This window comes from Primulina tabacum, chromosome 8, assembly GCF_025594145.1.
Source record: "Primulina tabacum isolate GXHZ01 chromosome 8, ASM2559414v2, whole genome shotgun sequence".
In the NCBI taxonomy this organism is placed as follows: Eukaryota; Viridiplantae; Streptophyta; class Magnoliopsida; order Lamiales; family Gesneriaceae; genus Primulina; species Primulina tabacum.
In genome coordinates, this window is record NC_134557.1 from 9,682,613 (window position 1) to 9,704,473 (window position 21,861).

At 37.3% G+C, this 21,861-nt stretch overlaps 1 protein-coding gene across 4 annotated transcripts; it reads right to left on the bottom strand.

The window, feature by feature from the left end:
- Positions 1-636: 636 nt before the first annotated feature.
- LOC142553678 (trafficking protein particle complex II-specific subunit 120 homolog) lies at positions 637-13,341 on the bottom strand. 4 transcript variants are annotated; one of them, XR_012821984.1, is made up of 12 exons: positions 12,861-13,341; positions 12,130-12,336; positions 11,823-12,005; positions 6,329-6,438; positions 5,727-5,786; positions 5,318-5,597; positions 4,617-4,912; positions 3,301-4,178; positions 1,887-2,840; positions 1,151-1,390; positions 920-1,004; positions 637-815 (listed from the first exon to the last, which is right to left on the bottom strand). XR_012821984.1 is itself a non-coding variant. In XM_075664116.1 (11 exons), the coding sequence occupies exons 1-10, from the start codon at positions 13,269-13,271 to the stop codon at positions 1,170-1,172; spliced, it is 3,600 nt and encodes a 1,199-aa protein (XP_075520231.1). In that variant the 5' UTR covers positions 13,272-13,341; the 3' UTR covers positions 637-815; positions 1,151-1,169. The 4 variants fall into 4 exon arrangements, 2 of the variants coding, with proteins under 2 accessions (XP_075520231.1, XP_075520230.1); XR_012821985.1 differs by having other exon boundaries at positions 907-1,004; XM_075664116.1 differs by lacking the exon at positions 920-1,004.
- Between the last annotated feature and the right edge of the window lie 8,520 nt (positions 13,342-21,861).

A 21,861-nucleotide genomic window follows, 5' to 3' on the forward strand; every position in this document is an offset into this window, starting at 1 on the left:
TTTTGTATTATTTCATTTTGGATATATTTTCTCCCCTTTATATTTTTTACAATATAGAGAGAAAGTGTAGAATAATAAAATAAAAGAATATATTTCTCTACTTTATTTACTTACAAAACCCCTGCAACTGAGGGAAAAATGTGTATCGTTTTTTTATTAGAATTAAAAAAATGACAAAAACTTGTGTGAGACGATCTTACGGATCGTATTTTATGAGACAGATCTCTTATTTGGATCATATATGAAAAAATATAACTTTTTATTGTAAATATCAGTAAGATTGACATGTCTCACAGATAAAAATTCGCGATACTGTCTCACAAGATATCTACTCTAAAGAAATTACAATCGATAGTAATATACTGGGAAAAACATTAATTATACTTTATTTTTTTTCAAAACGACCAATTATATGGTTCTCTACTACTCATCAGATGGTGTTCCAACGCAAAGAGTTAATTTCCAATCGTTGAAAAAAATTATAATTCATTAAAAAATATATATAATAGAGCGTTTCACTCTAAATAAAATTTGGTGTCATACATTCTGAGCATGCCATTCGAAAATATTGTGCACAAATATAAACAATAATAACCTAATCTAAAACCATCTTGAACACAGAACATGAAAGAAGAACGAACATTCATGGTCGGTAAGCGGCGATTGCCTCGGCCAGCGGTGAGGGCTCAGCAACAAGGAAGGCGATCTTCTTCACTTGGGAGAACAAGAAATTAGGGCACAAGTGATTTCAGGATTTTTGTAGATAAATTTTGGTAAATCAGACTTTGGGAATTCTCTCACGTGCAAAATCTCTCCTGCATTTAACCATCTAAGTTGGGGAAAAATTAAAATGTTTGAGACTAAATCGGCTCATTAAATTTATATTCGACTGAAATGGAAATTTACATTCACTGGTTACCGACATTTTTCTGGTAAAATTGAAGACAAATTGTACTTTTCCTACAGAATACCAATTGTTCATTCGATCATCGATCATGCAAGCACTGTAAATAAATAACATTCGACAGCATAAAATGTTCATGATTAATCCCAAAAACCCACAACATAGAGCAACCTCATTGAATAGTCGCGAAAAATGGCTCAACCAACCATGGATGGTCCCAGAACAAGGAAAGTAAAGGTAACCAACCTTAAATATACAACAGACATCACACAGTCCCATTTACTCGAACATGAAAAGGAGGTCCACGGCAAAAGATAGGCTCTTCAGGTGAGTTTGTTCTTGCTCGAGCTCTAAGCACTTCATTGGCATCATCAATGACAGCAGCCGCCAACAAGGAGTACTCCCCAGGGATCAAGAAATAGAGAGTGAAAGTATGCCTCATCTCTTGCAGAGGAGGGACTTCCATAACAACACCAGTCAAAACACCTGAAAATATTGCCGACAATAACATTCTTTTCCTTGGGGGGGGGGAAAAAAAAGCAGCCTCTTATTAAATACATGCTGTTTGTTTGGGTTCTTGTGTCGATCTCAAGAGCCCAAACATTGTCTGTTTGATGATTTCAAACAACTCCCTTCATCTATCTATTTTTTAAATATTTCATCCATACATCACATCATATGTCGAATCAACTATTTAAAATCTAATAATCAAACTATTATTCTTTTTTTTCTTTCTAATTTTTCATACCGATCATTACAATATTTTACTAATTTCATATAATGATCATACCATTAATTTCTACATGTCACCTCCACTTTAAATTCCTACCTAAACAAAAATTATTTTAATTTTTCTTTCCTGTAACTCTTGAGTGGAGTTTAAGATCAAACAATACCATATTATCTCATGCACAAACTTTGTGAAGTATATCACATGCATATGAAAAAAAACACAAAGTTATTGCATAATCAAATGTTGTACCTTCCCACAGAACAGTTGCCTTGTCACCCTCGATGCAGTTTTCACCAGCCACATCTTTGCATGTGACACCAAGTCTAATTCTAATGTTCTCCTTTGTGTTATTGCGCACCAACACTTCCATTGGGGTCATCTCATGTGCGGTGATGGAGCCCCCTCCCAATTCATGTGAACTCACTCGTGCACCAGATTTTTTTTGTGAATTCAGTTTTGCGTCATTGTGCATACTATTTTTAGCAAGCCTAAAGCCAAATGTCAGCGGATCTGGCAGTAGTACATCCATGACAGATGTCTGGAGAGCAGCCTGTACTGCATCCTTGATATTTAGTTCACCTGAGCTGTTGCGTCCAGAGTGCCACCTCACCTTAATCCTAGAAATCAAATTCCTAATAGAAGCATTGAGCTCAAGCTTAATATTCTTCTCTGAGAAGCTTGAACTTTTACCAACAGTCCCACTTGTTTGGGTACCCTTAACAAGAAAGGAACCATCAAGAACTGGTAATTTGAAATGTTCAAGTGGTATTAGCACTCTAGCGGTGTAATCCCTGTCTATCCTTGTTTTAGGATAACCAAATTCTGTACAATTATAGTGAGAGGGACTCTCCTTTTCATCGGACTTCTCTAAATCAACTGAAACACTAGTCTCAAAGACGACATCAGTTGGATTACACAGCTCTAATTCAAGAAAGCGAAGCCCCCAACTTCCCCTGTAAGGATCAATTTTCATGAACCTATCAGTTTCTCTTTCAGAACCATCATCTTCTTCACTGCCATCACCATTCATTTTTAAAGGCACGGGGTAAGTTTCACCGACATGGGTTGGAATTTCCATTGACAGTAAGCGGGCCTTTACAAAAGACAAGCCTTGCAAAACACAGATGTTCAAGGGGATGACATGACGTCTCCCAGGAGGAGGAACAGACCCCGTTGCAGGTACTCCAGAATGTACCAGTGGAGCTAACCATAAATGATTGGCGATTACAAGCAATTGTAAATAAATTTAACATAAAATTTAGTAGGAAAGTTCACAAGATAGAATAACTGAATTGAGCCAAGCAGTCAATCTAAAATTAATGAAGTTGTGGTTCATTTTCAAATAAAAATTATCAGTAACTAATCATTTTACATGGTCTTAATGTCGCTATTCCAAAGTGATGCTATTCATCTTCAGCTTAATAGTACCCTTTGCATAAGAAATCCTGACAGATTTCCTCTATCTAATCATCACCACCATGACAAAAATTAGTGGTTCTTGACATCATTACTCGAGAACCTCAATGTGGAACCAGCAGTTATAAGTAAGTGGGACAATCAGATCTAAATCCTAAAACCAAGACCCAAAATAGAACAGTAATACCAAACCAGTACAAAAGTGTAAGGCATAAGCAATGATGAGTAACATTTGTCAGAAGTATACCTGCATAGTGGATCAACAATATTGGGCAGCTTCCATCTCTAACTTGTTTCCCTGCAGTTCCAAGGACAGTGTTGCTGGCGGTACCATCAGGACCCAACATGCCAAGCTGCCAGGCCTTTATAGTTAAAGGAATTGTCACTTCGGCACCAGGTTTCAAAGGAAGGGCTGACTTTAGAATTTCGTGAGCCACCGACACAACAGAGTCTTGGTTCTTCCCCGACAATGAGATATGTGCCTGCTCAACAGGAACAGTGCCAGCATTGGACAAACTAATCCACACATCACGAATTTCACCTTCATATAATATAACAGAGCCATCACCGCCAACAATGTGAGACACTAACAACGGCAGGGGTGGTACCACTGAAATATTAGAAATAGATATATTTTTTAACTTTGCTGCCCCACAGCTGCGGAAAGGGTCAGAAAGCACAAGCCCTTGAGTTGCCCCAGCAAGCAGATTCTCGACATCCTTGAAAAAATGTTCAGTGATAATGCCAAAACAATGGACAATACACCCAGGAATAGCAATTGGGCCCTCTTTGGTAGGAATTCCACAAAGTGTGATCACCTTTGAAGAATTAGGTGGAAGATTGACACTTATTGGAAAGGAATCAAAATTTTCTGAATGCACAGACAGATAAATACTATCAACAATCAATTCAAAGCCACAGGGATTTGCTAATTCCACTAGCACTTGAACTGGTTCACCAACCACCCAGATTAGCTCCTGTTCATTGCTATTATTTTGCTCTCCTTTGCTGAATGGTGTATAAATGAATGGTCCCGAAGGAGCAGATCCTACCCACCAATCTTCTCTAGCTAGATTGCGTTTAACAATGTCCGCTGGAGATGTTTGTAAAGGAAATGAATGCAACCTGGAGTGATATAACAAGACAAAAGGTTAGGGAAAAGAAAATTTAATCTAGCAAAGAATAACTTTTTGAGGAACCAGATCCTAATTTCAGAAGTCAAGAAAGACTGTTTCAGATTCTATAATAAATACCAACAGAATTTCAGCTGAAGAACAAGTATAACGCAAAAGTACACGGGCATAAATTACATGTTTTGCTCGTGAAACATGTATAGAATACGTATGCAAATTAAGTACAAAATTTACACATACGCTCCCGTAAACATATCTGCATATTGCTGGGTCAAATTAACGGAATCACACAGACTTGCATCCATAAGCAACTCTATGAGAGGCCAACAAAAGTTCAAAAGACAAATTGCCACAGAACTCCTCCTGTAACATCTAACAACAATTTGTCTAATATCAAGATAAGAAAACAAGATCATTAGATGAAAAACACCTTACGAAGGGCAAAGCCGGATCACTGCACCGAGTTCCTAAAGGAAGCCTGTCAGCTGAATTTGCAAGTGCAACAGCCAGGCCATTTTGCCCGGATGGTGTAATTAGAGGATAATAAGACCTAATTAGACGTGCTGCTGCACTCCAAGCAGCAAGAGGATCTCCCGCACGAACAGCAGAGAGAAGAATTTCCCTTAGTACAACCATTTGCAGGGTACTCCATTGTGACTCAAATAAGGAGACAATCGAGTGGCGATGTGCTTTCCCTTCATCCGCATGAGTTTGTCGTCCAGCATCCTTTAGAAAAGAAGAATATAACAATGAGAAATGCTGGCATCTTGGAAAACCAACAGCACAAGAACAGTCTTCTGTTCTAAGGCTTGAACCTCAAAAATCAATCGCAGCCAAATGAATTTCACAAAACACTGTGGTCAAGCTCCACACTCAGCTTCATGATTGATTCATGATTTTCATGTCCAAATCTACAGAAATTTGAAAACGAAAAACCAAGATGCCCGAAAAGAAATAAAATTTTAATTTTCGAACATGGTCAAACCAGTAGCAAGCATGTCCAAGTATAAGTTGAGTGTTATACTCATCCCAATCTTTATCATGAATGAAATTGCCCCCTCAAGGCATCAAATTGCTACAGAATGTCAAGCAACTAAAATTGCATAAGAAAACAGGCAGTTAAAAATTCACCTGAGATGGGTCACTAGATGCTCTACTTTGGACACGATAAGCTTTCGTTGTCATAGCCAACACTTGCAAAGCACTGATAGCAGCAATTTTATTATCTTGTTGCAAGTACAACTGAGCAACCTGCCTCGAGAAAAAAGCAGCTTTTCTATGATATTTAAGTGCAGCAAAGAGCCGTGCTATTTCAACATATACTATTAGTCTATCACTGGCATCAATCAGCGATTTCGCTCCATCAGCTGCTGCAGTCAACAGTTCCGTAACCTCCTTAGCCAGTTCCCACCTAATTGGAAGAAAAAAGACGGGTCAAGGCATTGGAGGAGGATATTTTTCAGTTCAAAAAGTTTGAAGGATAAGAAAGTCATAGTATGTGAAAATCATCAACTAAATGTGACAAATCTAACAACAATACCTGCAGAGAAATCTTGCCAACTTTAGTGTAGCCTCGAGTTCAAAACTTAAGGGTGAAACCCTGAGCAGAGATTTGATGGAAACAAATAGTAAATTAAGCAATTAAATGATAATCAATGATATCAAAAATGTCAGAAGAAAGTCTTTCCACCAAAAATAAGAGAATCATCGTCCATCATAGAAAATCATCAAATTGTCAGAAGAAAAACCATATCTTTAGGATATTCCATTTTATTCCATTTTTAAAATATATTACACTACCTTTCAACGCTACATCTGCATTGCAAATTACCATAGAATAGACAAATGTGGTCCCAATTTGATTCACTGACAAACAAGATCTTACTAAAGTTGGTCCAAACTAATGCATCAATTGTATGTATAAATCTTAGCTTTGATCACAGTACCGAAAATTGCAATCCACAATTAAATTCTCAAATTTTTTTCTTATCAAAAGTTATGAAGAACGGGTATCAAAAACAAGTTATGAAGGATGTGATAAGTTTCAGTCATACAACCTTATACCTAATACTGGTAGTGAAAGATCATTAAAGAGTAGGCATTACAACAAGAGTTGATTCTTTGGATCATTAATATGGATACCTTTGAGCATTGTCTTGAATAAATGATTTTCTGTAGTGAAGAATGACACTGTTGTACCGATACTTGACCTCCTCTTCCAACACAGGATCCTTCTGACCCACACGGTCTATCTGACAGAGAAAAATAGGGGAAATAATGCTTCTGACATAATATGAAAATAGCACACAAAATGAAGGAACACTGTGATGAGAAGATGCTCCCAAACATAAAGCTTATAGATATATCTTCATTCAAGCTTTAGCCACAAACTAGTCATGGGCACCTAGTATCCTACTTAACACAGAACTTATAAACCAGTATCCTTCATGTTTACTAAGGATTAAAAGGCCATTCTAAATCAGTGAGCCATAGAACACATGCTACCTTGTATCCTTTTAAACGAGGAACTGGCTGCTAAATTGCACTTTCACGTCTCAATTACCAATGCTTGCCCAGCAGTAGAAAAACACACATTAAATTCGATCACGAAAGATTCGTAATTTGAACCTCATTTCTAAGATTAACATTCGCAAAGAATGCTCATCTTAAAAATTAGCATTAGGCAACACATATTTTCTTTCAATCTCATAATAACAGTTAAAAAATAAAAATTTCAATGGTTGTTTCAATCTTATAAAACTGTCAGCTTAATGCTTCAATAGGGTGGATTTGCAGACTTCTATTCTACATCAAAAAGGCATTTTTCAGATTTTTGGTAAAAGATAAACCATACTACAACACACACAAGCTTTTACACCACTAAATGAGGTCAGCTATATGGATCATCATACGCCATTGTGCTCTATCTCCTACCATATCTCATTTATATTTAGATCATGCATATCAAGCTTAATCATTATTATCCAAGTCCTTTTTTTGTCTCCCTCTCCGTCTATTAATATGGGTATGAGTCATGATTTCACATCTCATAACTGGATCCTCTATTGGTTACCTTTGTACATGTCCATACCCTCTCAGGTGCTTCCCTCAATTTTTCTTCGATATGTGCAACTCCAACTTTTCTCTAATATAATTTTTTTTTACATGAAATGGTCATATCATTAATGTAAAATATAGGAGCACAAATACATTGGGCATTCTCAATAGATCTACGAGAACATTAACTCCTTGAACCAACAACTAACCACTTGACATCCAACATACATGGATTACTCAAAACCTTATATAACAATGAACAAAAATCTGTATTTTCATAAATATGTCATCAACTCTTTGTTCTTCATTCTCAAATAGCTAGTGTTCTACAATTCGGACTAGGCACTAGATGCCCAGCCGACCGCACCGAAAATGTGCTAGTCAGCCAGCCTAGGCGGCCCTAGGCACCGACTAAATAAAAAATGAAATGTAATTTTTTTATAAACCTTTAACCCAAAGTCCAGCAATAAATGCAATTTGTCTTGCCCTAAGACACCAAGCTCCATCTTCGTCTGCGATCTAGAGAGAACTTCATGAGGATTATGTTGCATCCGAAGAAGAAGAGAAAGATCACAATGAGATTAAGTTCGTGTCCGCTGACGACAAGTTGTTGAAAATTATGGAGAATAAGTGAAGTAAATTTGTGATATTCTATTAGTTATGTAATTTTGAACGCGTTTTACATTTAATGTTATTGCGTTGGAGTTATAATATTTATTATGTTGATAATGTGGAATCCACCTAGTGACACCTACTCCCTGCCTAGGTGCTGGTCTTGCGCCAGTCGAATTTTAGAACCTTGCAAATAGCCAACGATTTCTTGCACTCCAATTTTCAAAAATGATAGTTGTCATAGTCATGTACCACATCTTTGCCAGGAAGGAAGTCCCTAGGTACATCCCTCTGAAGGCCTTTACTAAGGCTTGATGAGTACCCATGAATTTGATCATTCCTAGTTATTCTCAAATTTTGGTCCAAAGAGAATTAAGAAATAGCAATGAAAAAACAAATGATCAAACATTCATTAAAATCACCACAAAGAATACATATATTCTCCACCACATAAGGTTGTCTATCTCTAGACAATAACTTCCGATGAGCAAACAACCATACAAAAAACTTGTGTTTAGGAATGAGGCAATTCTTCCACACCAGTGGCTTCCTAGGCCAGGCGCTGTTGTGGTTAGGAATGAGGCAATTCTTCCACACCAGTGGCTTCCTAGGCCAGTTTCCATAATTTGGGGCAAAAAAATAGTAGGCTTTGTAAATATCATTATTTCCATCAAACCAACCACAACAGCGCTATAGTCTTCCACCGACCCATGAACCAGAATCTCATCACGGATCGAAAAGATTTTCCTAACAAGACAAGAGTCATTCACATACCCTTTTGTCCCATATACTTCTCTCCTGAACAAAAACTTGATTTATCCATTTGATCCACTGGGCATCTTTTTTTGTGTGAATATTCCACAATGTCTTGGCAAGTAGAGCATTTTCCACAACCTCGAATCCTGTAAACCCATTCCACCATTTTTTCATACACAAAAAGTGGATCAAGCTATCGATGGATGGTTACTTGTCCACATGAATTTCCTACGCAAAGAGTAAATTTTGTCACTGATACCAAAAAGAATTGGGAGAATCTGAAGCCAGAAGCATTATATCCCTTGGATGACAACCTTTATGAACTCAAGTTTGCCTCGTAAGACAAAGTGTTTCTTGACTATGCTCTAATACACTCTGATATACTGTCTATCAGAACACTATAATTGGCGACACGAAGCTTTTCCATGGCTAAGGGAACTCCTAGATATATAACAGGGAAGAATCCTACCTTAAAACCCATAATCTGCGATATTTCTTATCTTGCCAAAGCATCCACACATGCTAAATAAATGCTTGATTTGAGCAAGTTGGCTCTCAACACAGCTATTCACCCAAACTCATCAAGACACATCATAATTTTTCAAACTATCCACATCTGCACTCGAAAAAAGTAGCAGATCATCGGCATAGGCCAAATGTGTGATATTCAAATAGCACATTTGGAATGATGTTTGAAACTTGGCTCTCTTCCTAGAGAGTTGAGTTTCCTTGTCAATCCCTCCAAGCAAATAGCAAACAGAAAGGGGGATAAAGGGTCATCCTGTCGGAGGCTCTTGCCCTTTGGAAGAAACCATGAAGCTGCCCATTAATGGATATCGAGAAAGAGGTGGTGGTGACACATTCCATAACCCAATAAATTTCCCCGAAAAGTCCAACCAAGTCATCGTCTTTCTAATATAATCCCAATGTATAATTGTCTCTCTTGTCATTCCATAAAAGAAGAATTCTACATTTACCATTAATCGGACAATTACTAAAGTGCCTTAAACCCGAGCAATAAAACCCCATGAAATTATCTATCGCAACCAAATCAATTTAAATCTCAACTAGGTATGATATGTCCAAGTCATGTTAAAGTAACATGGCATGTACACATTTCTGTTTAAGAAGACTTATCAAGTCTCTTATGTTCCAGCAAGCAGCCTTCATCTAAGAACCGAGGCGATTAAGGGGGTCGTCGTCCTTCAAAATCTTTCCTTTTGCTATTTTTTTGTGTGTATCCCTTGATTTTTTCTTCTTATTGTATATTACTCATATCCATTTGGTATCACTTAGACTTTCATATGATTGTTTCTTGAGTCCATGTTTGTGAAACATCACCTCTGTCACTGCATCCACTTTTTCCACACGCTCATGAATTTTAGGATTCACTTCCACATTCTGTAAAGAATGATAACTCACATCTAGAATGTTTTCAGTAGTTGGTTTTTCATGAATTACTCCAGGCTTAACAATCTCAGGGGTCACTTCTTTATGCACAACCTGTTTTCTTTCTTGAGTGAACATTGGTTCTGTCTGATTCAAAATGGGAGCCCTTATCTTGTTGCAATCCTCTTCAATAGGTGCGGTGTGTGATCATGAATTTTATGGGTCCGAGAGCTTCCCCTATGATAAATGTTTCATCATCTCTTGTGGCTATTGGATCTCATCCTATTTCCATTCATTATCGTATCCGAATCTCCTGTGTTGGTGTTGCTATTTTTCCCATCACAACCACCAGTAGACCTAATGTCTTACAATCCACACAATACTTCGTCTTACATTCATAGACAAACTCCAGCTTGGTGTATTCCTCTGTAAGCAGAAGGATATATAGATCATTAACTCGAGGTTTCATAGCATCTACTTCAATCAGCAAACAGGCATAAGTAGATTTTATTTCATTTGTCTTAGTTTATCAGTATAGAGAGGCTTACCCATGACCGAGGCCACACGACTTAGGCCTTTGTTGGTCCAACAATCAGAAAAAATACCATAAACTTTGACCCAGATGGGAATGAAATTCATATCCTCTTCTTTGAACAAGAAACACCTGGGTAACATCTTAAGAACCAAATGCCTACCAAGAATCATGTATGAACCTCCATTGAGTATTTTATCGTTTTCCATCGCAGTAGGAAAAGTAAAATGAATCCAACCATTTCTCTGTAACTCGAATTCGACATTCTTTCCCCAATTTTTCACAAAATTCGCGAGGATATATGCATTAGGCCGTAAACCTATCGCATACTCAACCAAGCAGAAGCCCCAGGCTTGTTCTACCGTTTCAATTTCATCAAAATGGACCACCAATTCACCTTCCCGTGAGGAATAAACTCCAGTTTCGACTTGTCATCAAGAATACGATTATCTATAAAGAAGCTGGCATACGGAACTTTATCCTGAGAGACTGCAGACCTTTTCTCTCCTCACCAGGTTGTGAGGAACTAGACATTTTGCCATTCTCTAGGAGGTTCGTCTATGTTTGTTCTACAAATGAAGCTTCACAATCACTAGGGTTTTGCTCGGCCCCAAAATTCATGTTTTTGTCCATCGGTTTTGCTCAGCCCCGACATTCATGTTTTTGTCCATCTTCGGCGTCGTAAATCAGCGAACAACCAGGGTACATAGCCTACGAAGGATGTGTCGCATGCTACGGCTACCAACTAGCGTGGGCAGGGGGTCACAACGAGCGAAAGATGTAGCGAAGTAGAATACACAAGAAAAAAGTCCGCATAAAGTCGAAAACAAAAGTCGGAAGTAAGGAGACAAACGAAAGGAAGAAACTCAGAGAGAACACACGTCGCCTCAGTTTTAGTGAGAGGTGAGATAATCTCTCCCTAGACATGTCGTCTTTTTTCTGATAGCAGTTCCCTCTAATATACTTGTTTCTAACCCTATCAGTCTATCTATTTTTGTATGTCCGTACATCCCCCTTAGGATCCTCATCTTTGTGGTTCTAATCTTTTCTTCGGGGGTCTCATCCACCAAGACAATTTCTTTGGCAAACAAAATGCATCAAGGCACCATGTCCTGGATATTTCTGGTGACACTGCTAAAAAAAGAGACAAACCATATATAATAAAATTCTAATGGCATCATCCTGGACAAACCTAGGAGTAGCATACAAAAAAATAATAATAATAATAGCAAAGAAAAACTCTGGGAGACCGACTAAAAAGACTAGCACAGTTAAGTATTTCATTCTTACCAGCAATGCACATACACTGCCCTCCATTGCCCCAGCATACCAAAAAAAATCTCCAGTCAATCTAGCCAGTTCCATTGCAGTAGAATAATGGGCATTGGCATCAACAGGTGATCCTGCCAGCAAACAGTAATCCCCTATTGTTTTCTGCGCTCGACCAAGTCTCCGCTTTTTTGCCTTAATCACCTGGCATTTTTCATTTACAATGATCAGGCTGTGTTTCAGTATAATCTTATTAAAGACTAATATAATCAAAAGATATAAATGGTAAATAAATAAACAAAACTATCAGGAGACCTAAAATGTAAACCTCCTCTGAGCTGAGACTAGCTTGAGAATCTAAAGGTGTTTTCAGAATAGTGCCACCAGATTCTGCTTGAAGAACCCATTTTTCGAACTCCATTAACAGTGAGGCAGCAATATCTTGCATCATTGTCTGTAGATGGAGTTCCTGTGTTTGCCGGTCAGCTGGGGGAAGCAACACCAAGTTACACTTCTTATAACTCTCCTCTTCTAGCTGCAATACATGATTAACTAAGATGTAAAGGGAAAATGGTAGCAAAACAAAAGTTTATTTGACAAGGATATGACTTCACAACCATAAATTTAAATCAAGATGAGGAAGTTCACAGTTAAGGGAGGCAACAAGTAACTCATTTCCAACAAACTCGTGAGAGTAGCAACAATCACAGGAGATTAAGTAAGAAACCATTTGGCAGTGCTCTAAAAGTACTGAACGTACTGTGTCCAAAGTATTATATAGGAACACAAGAAAAGTTATCTGTTCGAAGTAAAAGAAATCTCAGCTTCCATAATTTTAAAACCCCAATCCAACAATTCCAACAGTTAAACTCGATTAAAGATAACGTCATATTTTCGATGCATTTAAAAATTAATACCCTTTTCAACCATCAGTCAGCATTCTCTCGAAGATGATATGGCTGTAATCGAACTGATCGACCCGTCACGATATTTGAATCTCCATGATACAAGGATATTTGACAGTGTACTATTATCCGAACATAAATAAACCTTGCTAACCTGCAAATCCCCAGGGCTGAAGGCGAAGCATCTCTGGACAAGTGCTGACGAATAACTCTTAGATGCGGCAGCAAATTCATTGGCGACAGAAGCGAGATCAGGGGAAGAGGGGCAGTGACAGATGCCTATAACAGCAAGGATCTTGCGGTTGGACTGGAAGTCCTCCCAGGGAGATGGAGGCGATCCGCCGATGATAAACTTAAAGCGGATGCTGCCGGATTCCCAAGGCTGGTACTGAAACGGGGATTTCTGATGCTCAGTGTAGAAGGAGCTGATGGAGGAGAGGGAGACGGTGTTGTGGCAAAGAAGCATGGACGCGTAGTCGCGGAAGAGAAGAGGCGGTGCCGTGGCGATCGGAAGCACCGCCACTCGGATCATGCTGCTGGTCTCGATGCGGGCGTCGGGTTCCATTTTCGGAGGCGATATGATACAATGTTGAGATCTGTGTATTATTACGAGTTCTTCGGGGAATTTGGTAAGTAGAGACTCTACCGTGACTTATTTGAAAAAAAAAAAATCTATAAATCAATTTACATAAATATTCATATGTTTTAAGTTTAAATTAAATACACGCTTAAATTTTATTAAAACCTTTTTCTATGCAAATTTTATTAAAACCTCCTGTCAGTTGATCGAGAAATTCTAAGCAAATCTTTTTTCCTTCCCCCCGTCGACGCAGATCGATTTTTATTCCCGGAAATTTCCTTCCCTCGAGTCGACGCAAAATCAATCGAAGGAATGGCTAACCAAAATCTGGTAATTTTCATGTTTATTTCGATTTATTGCTTCTGTGTGCGTCGTGTTGCAGAAGAAAGGGTCGACCTAGTGGACACAAGCTTGGTCGACCCACGCTGCTAACCTGACGTATTTATTTGTATCTGTAACAGGTCTATTTGCCGAGAAAACTAGGTATATGGTATTTAATGAGTAATCAGATAGTTGATACTAATAGTGATGATATGTGGATGGTAGTGCGCAAGAGGCCGGTTAGATTTTCTTTGTTAGAGTATTGTTTAATAACCGGTCTCGATTGCGCTATGGATCCCGAAGATGTACCAGATAGAGGTGTCTTTGGCACCACAACTTTGCCAGTAAGTCTGAGATTGTTTCGAGTGATTTGGAGGCAAAGATTAGTGTTCAAGTGCAGAATGAGACTGGTATAGATGTGGAGAAGATAAAGATGGCTAGTCTTTACTTCTGTTGTGCTGTCTTCGGTGAGGCAACAAGGAAAAAGACTATGAAGATCTACCCTAAATACTTGAGGCTTGTAGATGTTTTAACACTTATCATTGGGGTAGAGTAGCCTATCGAGATGCTGGTCCGATGTTTGAAGAATGACCTTTTAGGACGATATAGTTACCTCACCGAGGCAGAGGGTCACAAAGAAGTTGATGGCAGCTTCCTTGTCGGTGGTATTGTGATGCCTCTGCAGGTATATTATTTTTTGAATGTTAAAGTTGATTTGTTATCTTTATTTGTACTAATAACATTGTTTGAAATTTATGTTACAGATCCTTGCTTATGAATATTACCCGAGCGTGGCAAAAAAAGTTTGCAAAGAGAAGAGATGTGGACGGTTTGATGTTGCCTACGATGTTTCAGTGGGTGACTAACACGTGGCCGTCAAACCGTGCCCCATCTGCTGTTGATGTCACAGCAGCCTTTGGTGACTGTGCTATAGATGTAAGTAATATGAATTGAATTGATATAATAATTGTGGACATAATTTTTAATTAATCTGATACGTTATTAACTAAATGTAGGATTGTCTTGGATGTTTGACTCCTACTCCTGAGGAGCTCGTTTCACCGTATTATACGACAGGGGTTTTTGTTGATTCTGCGCCCGATGCGGTTATCACTCGGGTACTCGAGCTCTGGAGACAGGGTCAAACAGTCATATGTAGCGAGCACCCTCTGGAGTCTCCCTCAGTCCAGCACACGCCTTTATCTCCGGATAGTTCCAGCAACCCTTCTGCACGTTCATCTCCTGATGGTTCCGGCACCCATTCTGTTGATGTCAGTAGATCCATCTCTAGCACCAGTTCCCTCATGCGTACGGGTCCTAGAGTCCACTTTGTACTCAATCCTTCCCGCCGCCCATTGGAGGATTGTTTCGAGAGGTGGTTGACGGCATTGGAGGATTCCGTTACGTCTATGCGTCTTGAGATTACAGCAAGATTTATTGAGACCAAGGGCGTGTATCAGGAATATAAATCTGGCTTTCGATGACTTGAGATCGAGTTTGACTGAACAGATTAGAGCTGGTTTTTCAAAGATGAGGTCTCATATGCCAGGTGTTGCTGAGATCAGGTCTCCGACGCTAGTGCATCAGGAGAGAGATTATAGCATGGCCTATAGCAAAGGGCGGAAGAGGAAATCGTCCGAGGCAGATTTTGGTGAGTTAATTTTATTAATTTTATTTATGTTTACGTAATAGATTGGTTTATTAGAATTTTCATTCTAATTCTAATTTGTTTGATGTATGTTGTTATGTGTTTATGATAATATGGCTAGGGAAATTGGCAGTAGTATCCAATCACACCCACAACGGATATTTGAGCATAGACTTCCATTCATAACAGAGGAATCCTCCGAAGGTGAGGTAATGCACTATTTTGAGTTTATATTTATTTATAGTATATTAAACAATAAACTTTTTTGTTTTTAGTTATTCAAGTGACTCCTGATGCGGTTATGTCAGGTGTGCGAGGCGACCACGTCGAGAGGTTAGTACACTACACCTTATCTATTCATATTTGCATTAAAGTTGTTATAATTAATCAATTTACGCAGCGAACCGTCAGATTGGGGCAATTATAGATGACAGTGTGAGGCCACTTGCGGAGAGCGTGACTTTGAAGGTAAACAACTCGCTGGCGCGAGTTAGGGCATCGATGCTCATCTGTTAACCGAGTAGGATTCCAGGTTTTTATTACGAATATGAGAAGTCATTCTACGGGCCCATGGCGAGTATGAACTCACATGTCACTGTCTCTGCAAGCATTTACAACTCGTGTATTTTGTAGAGCAATTATTTTCAAACTTTGAAAACCTTTTTCTTCTGTCGAATTCAGCACATCGACGAAGCTCTCCGTGGATTGCTTGAGATGCAGATCCGACATCTTGAAGTGATGTCACCAGATGTGTCATTGATGGATAGGCATTTCTACACTTCGATGTCAGTATTGGGCCAAAGATAAAGATAAAGTTGTCGACACAAATCTGGTGGGGATAGTGAAAGGTATGGATCCAAAATGGTCGTGCCTCTCGTGGAAAAGGCACTAAGAATTCTCATCTCTGTCCACACAGATGGGTGATGGTTTTTGCTGAAACTCGTGGCTCAATAAGTGCATTATATTTGACTTGCATCGAAGGCACGACCTCAATTTCAAAGCTCTGAATGAGGACATAGAGCCTATACTTATAAATGCTGCTCGTCTGCTATCCATTGTTGGGAACAACCCACATCCCGAGAGGCCATGGTATATAAAGCTACACGATGAATTCATAGCCAAGATTAAACAGTACGATGTCCTATCTATAGTGTGTAGTATGTTTACCATTGATAGATAGACTAATAATTTTATTACTATTTCTATTAAAAATAATAATAACTCAGTGTTCTTTTTACTTTTACAGCGAGGATTCAGGAGCATTTGTATTAGCTGTCGCTGGATATGCTTTGTCGAGGAAGAGTGAACAAATAGTACTAAATTTAGATGATAGATTGGTATCTGAGTTCAGATATTTTTTAGCATGTAATATGTTTGATAATCATTGGACATTGTTTTGATGTATTGGACATTGTATGTAATTATTGGAGATTGTTTATAGTCAAATTTGGTTTGTTTAAAGTCAAATTTTGTTTGTTTAAATTTTGATGTTCATACAGTCGAATTTTGTTTGTTTAAAGTCTAATTTTGTTAAAAAATTTGGTTGATTTTTGGGTCGAACATGCTTGCTTTTGGGTCATTTTTGTGCATCGACCATGATTGTGGGTCGATATGCTTGATCTAGGTCTACCATGTTCATTTGTGGGTCGACCATGATTGTGGGTCGATATGCTTGATCTAGGTCGACTATGTTCATTTGTGGGTCGACCCTGTTGGTTTAGGGTTTAGGTTTAAAACTATGTTATATTTTTTAATAATTTCACAATTATGTTACATTTTTAGCATATGAATCATAATTTCACACAATTATGTTACAATTTTTAATATATGAATCATAATTTCACAATTATGTTATATTTTTTTTACATAAGAATCTCAATTTTGTTATATATTTTAACATATGAATCACAATTTCACAACTATGTTATTTTTTTATGAATTTCATAATTATGTTACATTTTTTAACATATGAATCATAATTTCACACAATTATGTTATATTTTTTAATATAAGAATCTCAATTTCACAATTATGTTATATTTTTTTACATAAGAATCTCAATTTCACAATTATGTTACATGTTTTAACATATGAATCACAGTTTCATAACTATGTTACGTTTTTTATGAATTTCAAAATTATGTTACATTTTTTAACATATCAATCATAATTTCACAATTATGTTACATGTTTTAACATATGAATCACAATTTCACAATTATGTTACGTTTTTTTTATGAATTTCACAATTCTGTTGCGTCTTTTACGAATTTCACATAAGAATCTCAATTTCATAATATACTAATCATAATTTCTAAATTATTTCTAAATTTCTATTATATGAATCATAATTTCACAATTGAAGTAGTCAACAAAGGTCGACCAAGTTGATCCCGCCTTTGGGTCGACCCTTGTTGTTTGCTTTTGGGTTGACTCATGTTGCTCCGGGTCGACCCAAATGATGAATCTCTTCTATCTTTTGCTGAATTCACCAATCGAAGGAAATCTCTTCTGTTTTCTTCTGCCAAGTCTCTTATCTAACAAAGGAGGCAATACCACAGGAAAATTAATTTTGCGTGGCCATACACTTTCATCGGGAACTGGATACACAATCTTTGAATAAGACATGCACAATGTCATCGTAGAATAGTACTCTGAAAACAAATCATATAAATCAATATTGGTTAACCAACTGGCTGCAATGGCATGAGCATGTGGGATTCTATCAATATCAAAAACTCTGCATAGTACATCTTTTTGATTCCTGGTCCACAATGGCTGAATGTCCGCGGCTCCTAACATCAAACTCAAGATGTCCTAATTCAAAAACTTGCATTCCCTGGGCATCAGTGAACCTGCTACGAAGAATCCCCTCGATGGTAGGGGTCAGAATAGTGTTAGTTTCAATTGATGTGTGGCGATATCGGGCAAACCAAGACGATGCCAGTTTCTACAAAGAATCTAAAAGTGCAATGATTGGAAGCTTCCTCTCTTCAAGTAGTCTAGCATTGATCGACTCAACCCCGTTTGTCGTCATAATATTGTAACGGGTCTTTGGACAATATGCTCGAGTCCATCGATCAACTGAATCTCTCTCGTCCAAAAATTGTGCGGCCTCAGGATATCTATTCCTAAAATCATTATATGCAATATCAAACTCGACATGCTTATAAATTTTTGCAATGTGCAGAAACATTTCGGTTCCACCATTCTTTTTGCACCTAGTTTTCAAGTTTTGAGATAAATGCCACGCACAATGACCATGATGCACATTTATATAGACTATAGAAACCGCATTAATGATTCTCTAATGTCTGTCTGAAATTATCACCAGTTCATCCTCATCCGGTACTACTTCTAAGAACTTCGTTAAAAATCAACTCCACGAAAAAGTACACTCGACATCTACTATTCCCACGCCAAAGCATATTGGTGATAATTTACATCTTGTGGCATCGACACCGAGTAAAACACCATTATACTTGCCCTTCAACCACGTACCATCAATTGATACAACTTTCCGCATACTTCGATATCCCCTGACGCATGCACCAAAGTCAAAAAACATATACTGGAATCGATTTTCCTCGTCGACACATATGTCTTTTATGCTTTCTCTATTCATCTTCTCAACCATGTGCAAATAACAAGGCAATACAGTAAAATTATTCGTAGGATCACCTTTCAAAACATTGTCTGCTAGTTCTTTTTCCTCTCCAAGCCTTGTAATATGATATATCAGCATTCATACTATTGTGCATTATCGCCATCACCGCTTTTGGTACAATTGGCATTGGATGACCTTGGAAATTATCCACCAACATATCACGAACAACAGCCGAACTCGCTTCGCGGATTCTCTTGCATCTCCCTGTCAAACCACATGTGTGTATTGCAATATGTTCGAACGGAGAATGCATGTGAATCATTCTTAATCTTTGAGGTCCAGATTCTCCATTTACAATCATATTACGGCGTGCACTTTTTGGCTACTTTTTACAGTCTCGATTTCAAAGTAAGCTTCCAAACTGATTTCACTTAACTCTTTTTCAACGCATCTCTGTTTGGAAATTCTTGACCAACAAACAACTTTGAACCATCCGTGAATGAAAATGTGTCATTACCAATATCCACATCTGCAACCACATTTGCGTCATTACTTGCAACCACATTTGCATCAACCTCAACGTCATGGATGACATTCACATCACGTGCTTCATTGTATATCTCAGTCGTGTTACTACAATCCAATATTATGTGCTTCGTCGAAAAACTCATTGCTATTATTACGATCCAAAGAAACAATATTCAAGTGAAAATAATCATCAAAATGTCTCTATTCGTTAAAATTACTATTGTATTCATCAATACCAACTATGTGAACATTATCAAAAACATCAAAAGAAGAAACGTGTTCAATTTCAACTTGAAGCACTGGCCTAGTTTTCGGACAACCAAAATACAAATATGTTTTCAAATCATGGTCATTCTCTATAAATCGGTTGAATATTGCACGGCAACTCTAGAAGATAACTCAACCTCAAGTTAGTAGTATCATCTAATTTCTCAGCTCTATATAGTTCACTTTTTAAATTTTCAAAATAACAAATATCATCATCTACTGGAATAGCAACAAACTTTGCATTGGACCCTGGATTTCATTTATATATCATCTCTTCACTCACTTCTCATTTACCATCGATATGAACAACAATAACTGTAGGCATATCCTACAAAATTCATTAAGGATAATTAGAATGGGCAAAAATTTAAGTAATAAAAACAAACATGAATAAGCGTGACAACACCAGGTCGACCAATAATTTTTTTGGTCAACCCAAAAATTTTGTTGGTCGACCAAGAAAAATTATTCTTGGTCGACCCAAAATTTGTCGACCAAAATTAAGTTGGTCGACCAAGCAGAATTCTTCTTGGTCGACCAACTTAATTTTGGTCGAGCAATTCAATTGTTTTAGGTGGACTCTTGTTTCTGGGTACCAGCAGCAACCGGGTCAATTAAAAATTTGAATTGGATAAATGAAGAAGTGAAGAAAACAATTAAATGGGGTCCAAGGAAAATGGAGAAAACTTACTTGTGCTGGAATTTTTTCTTCAAATACAGAGGCGATTTCAAATACTGAGGAATCAGACAAGATTTGGAGTAGATTTATATCTAGTTCTAAGGAATTAGCAAAAAGAGTATACGGAAGGGAGATTGTGAAGTTGGATTTAATGTAATGCGGAAGTAGTTGAGAGGGTAGAAGGTTGTTTTAATGGTTTTTTTTATTTTGGTAACCTAGGAAGATGTGGGTCGATGGAGAAGAAAGAAAAGATACAATTAATTAATTAAGTTAAATTTAATTACAGTTAATGTAATATTCAAGAGTCAACTCCTTGATTTTTTTAAAAAAATTCAGAGTCCTTTTTTGTTAAATATTTTGTCGCTCCATCCTATTTTTTTAATTGTCCCTGAGTTAATGCATCTTAAAATGGGTGTTACTAAAGTAATTTAAAAGGGTTAAAAGTAAAAATGTATGGTAAAAAACAAAAATATCAAACTCACAATATATCAAACTACACACGTTATAAAATTCTCTCAACTCAAATGTGATTTTCTTCACAAATTGATAGACCTATTTATAAAATTTCTTTGGAAATAATCCAAAAAAAATACATAATTACATACATCATCACACACTAATTTTCAATATTTACAACTCTTATTTTCAACATTCAACTTTTAATTTTCAACATTCAACTTTCTTATTTTCACATTCCCCTTGTGATGATGATCATGATAAAATGATTTTCTTCATTACGTGTTTTTATACTGCTCGTTAAAAACCTTACTAAGAAAAACTCATTGGGATAAAAACCATAGTAAGGGAAAAAGAGTACAGTTATGTAAACTCCCCCTCATGTTAACACAAACGATTCTTCACAAATTTCGTAGATTGTGCATCCTAATTTTATATATGTGCTTTCTGAATATTGTCGTAGGAATTGCCTTTGTGAAGAGATCAGATGAGTTTTTACTTGATTGAATGTAACGAATATCAATATCTTTATTTTTCTCAAGATCTTGGGTGAATGTGAAAAATGTAGGGGAAATATGTTTAGTTCTGTCGCTTTTTATGTATCTTTTTTTTTTATTTGAGCAACACATGCAACATTGTCTTCATATAATGTCACATGCTTCTTGTCAAATGATAATCCGCATGAGGTTTGGATATGTTGGGTCATTGATTTTAGCCACACACATTCACGACTTGCTTCATGTAATGCAATAATCTCGGCATGATTTGATGAAATTGTTACTAGTGTTTGTTTATGTGAACGCCAAGAAATTGCAGTGCCTCCACGTGTAAATACATATTCGGTTTGAGAACGTGCCTTGTGTGGATCAGATAAGTACTCAGCATCAGCATAACCAATTATAATTTGATTGGTATCTTTTGAATACAAAAGTCCCAGGTCTGTCGTTCCTCGTAGATAACGGAATATATGTTTATTTCACTTCCAGTGTCTTTTTGTTGGATATGAGCTAAATCTTGCTAATAAATTTACAGCAAAAGATATATCAGGTCTTGTACAATTTTCAAGATA

What these genes read in the sequence shown, in the direction of transcription:
- LOC142553678 (XM_075664116.1), bottom strand. Translation starts at nt 13,271, where the DNA reads ATGGAACCCGACGCCCGCATCGAGACCAGCAGCATGATCCGAGTGGCG. An exon ending in ATTCAAGACAATGCTCAAAG is followed by an intron (nt 5,787 to 6,328) that starts GTATCCATATTA and finishes ATCTCTGCTCAG; the next exon opens with GGTTTCACCCTTAAGTTTTG. An exon ending in CCGGCTTTGCCCTTCGTAAG is followed by an intron (nt 4,179 to 4,616) that starts GTGTTTTTCATC and finishes ATATCACTCCAG; the next exon opens with GTTGCATTCATTTCCTTTAC.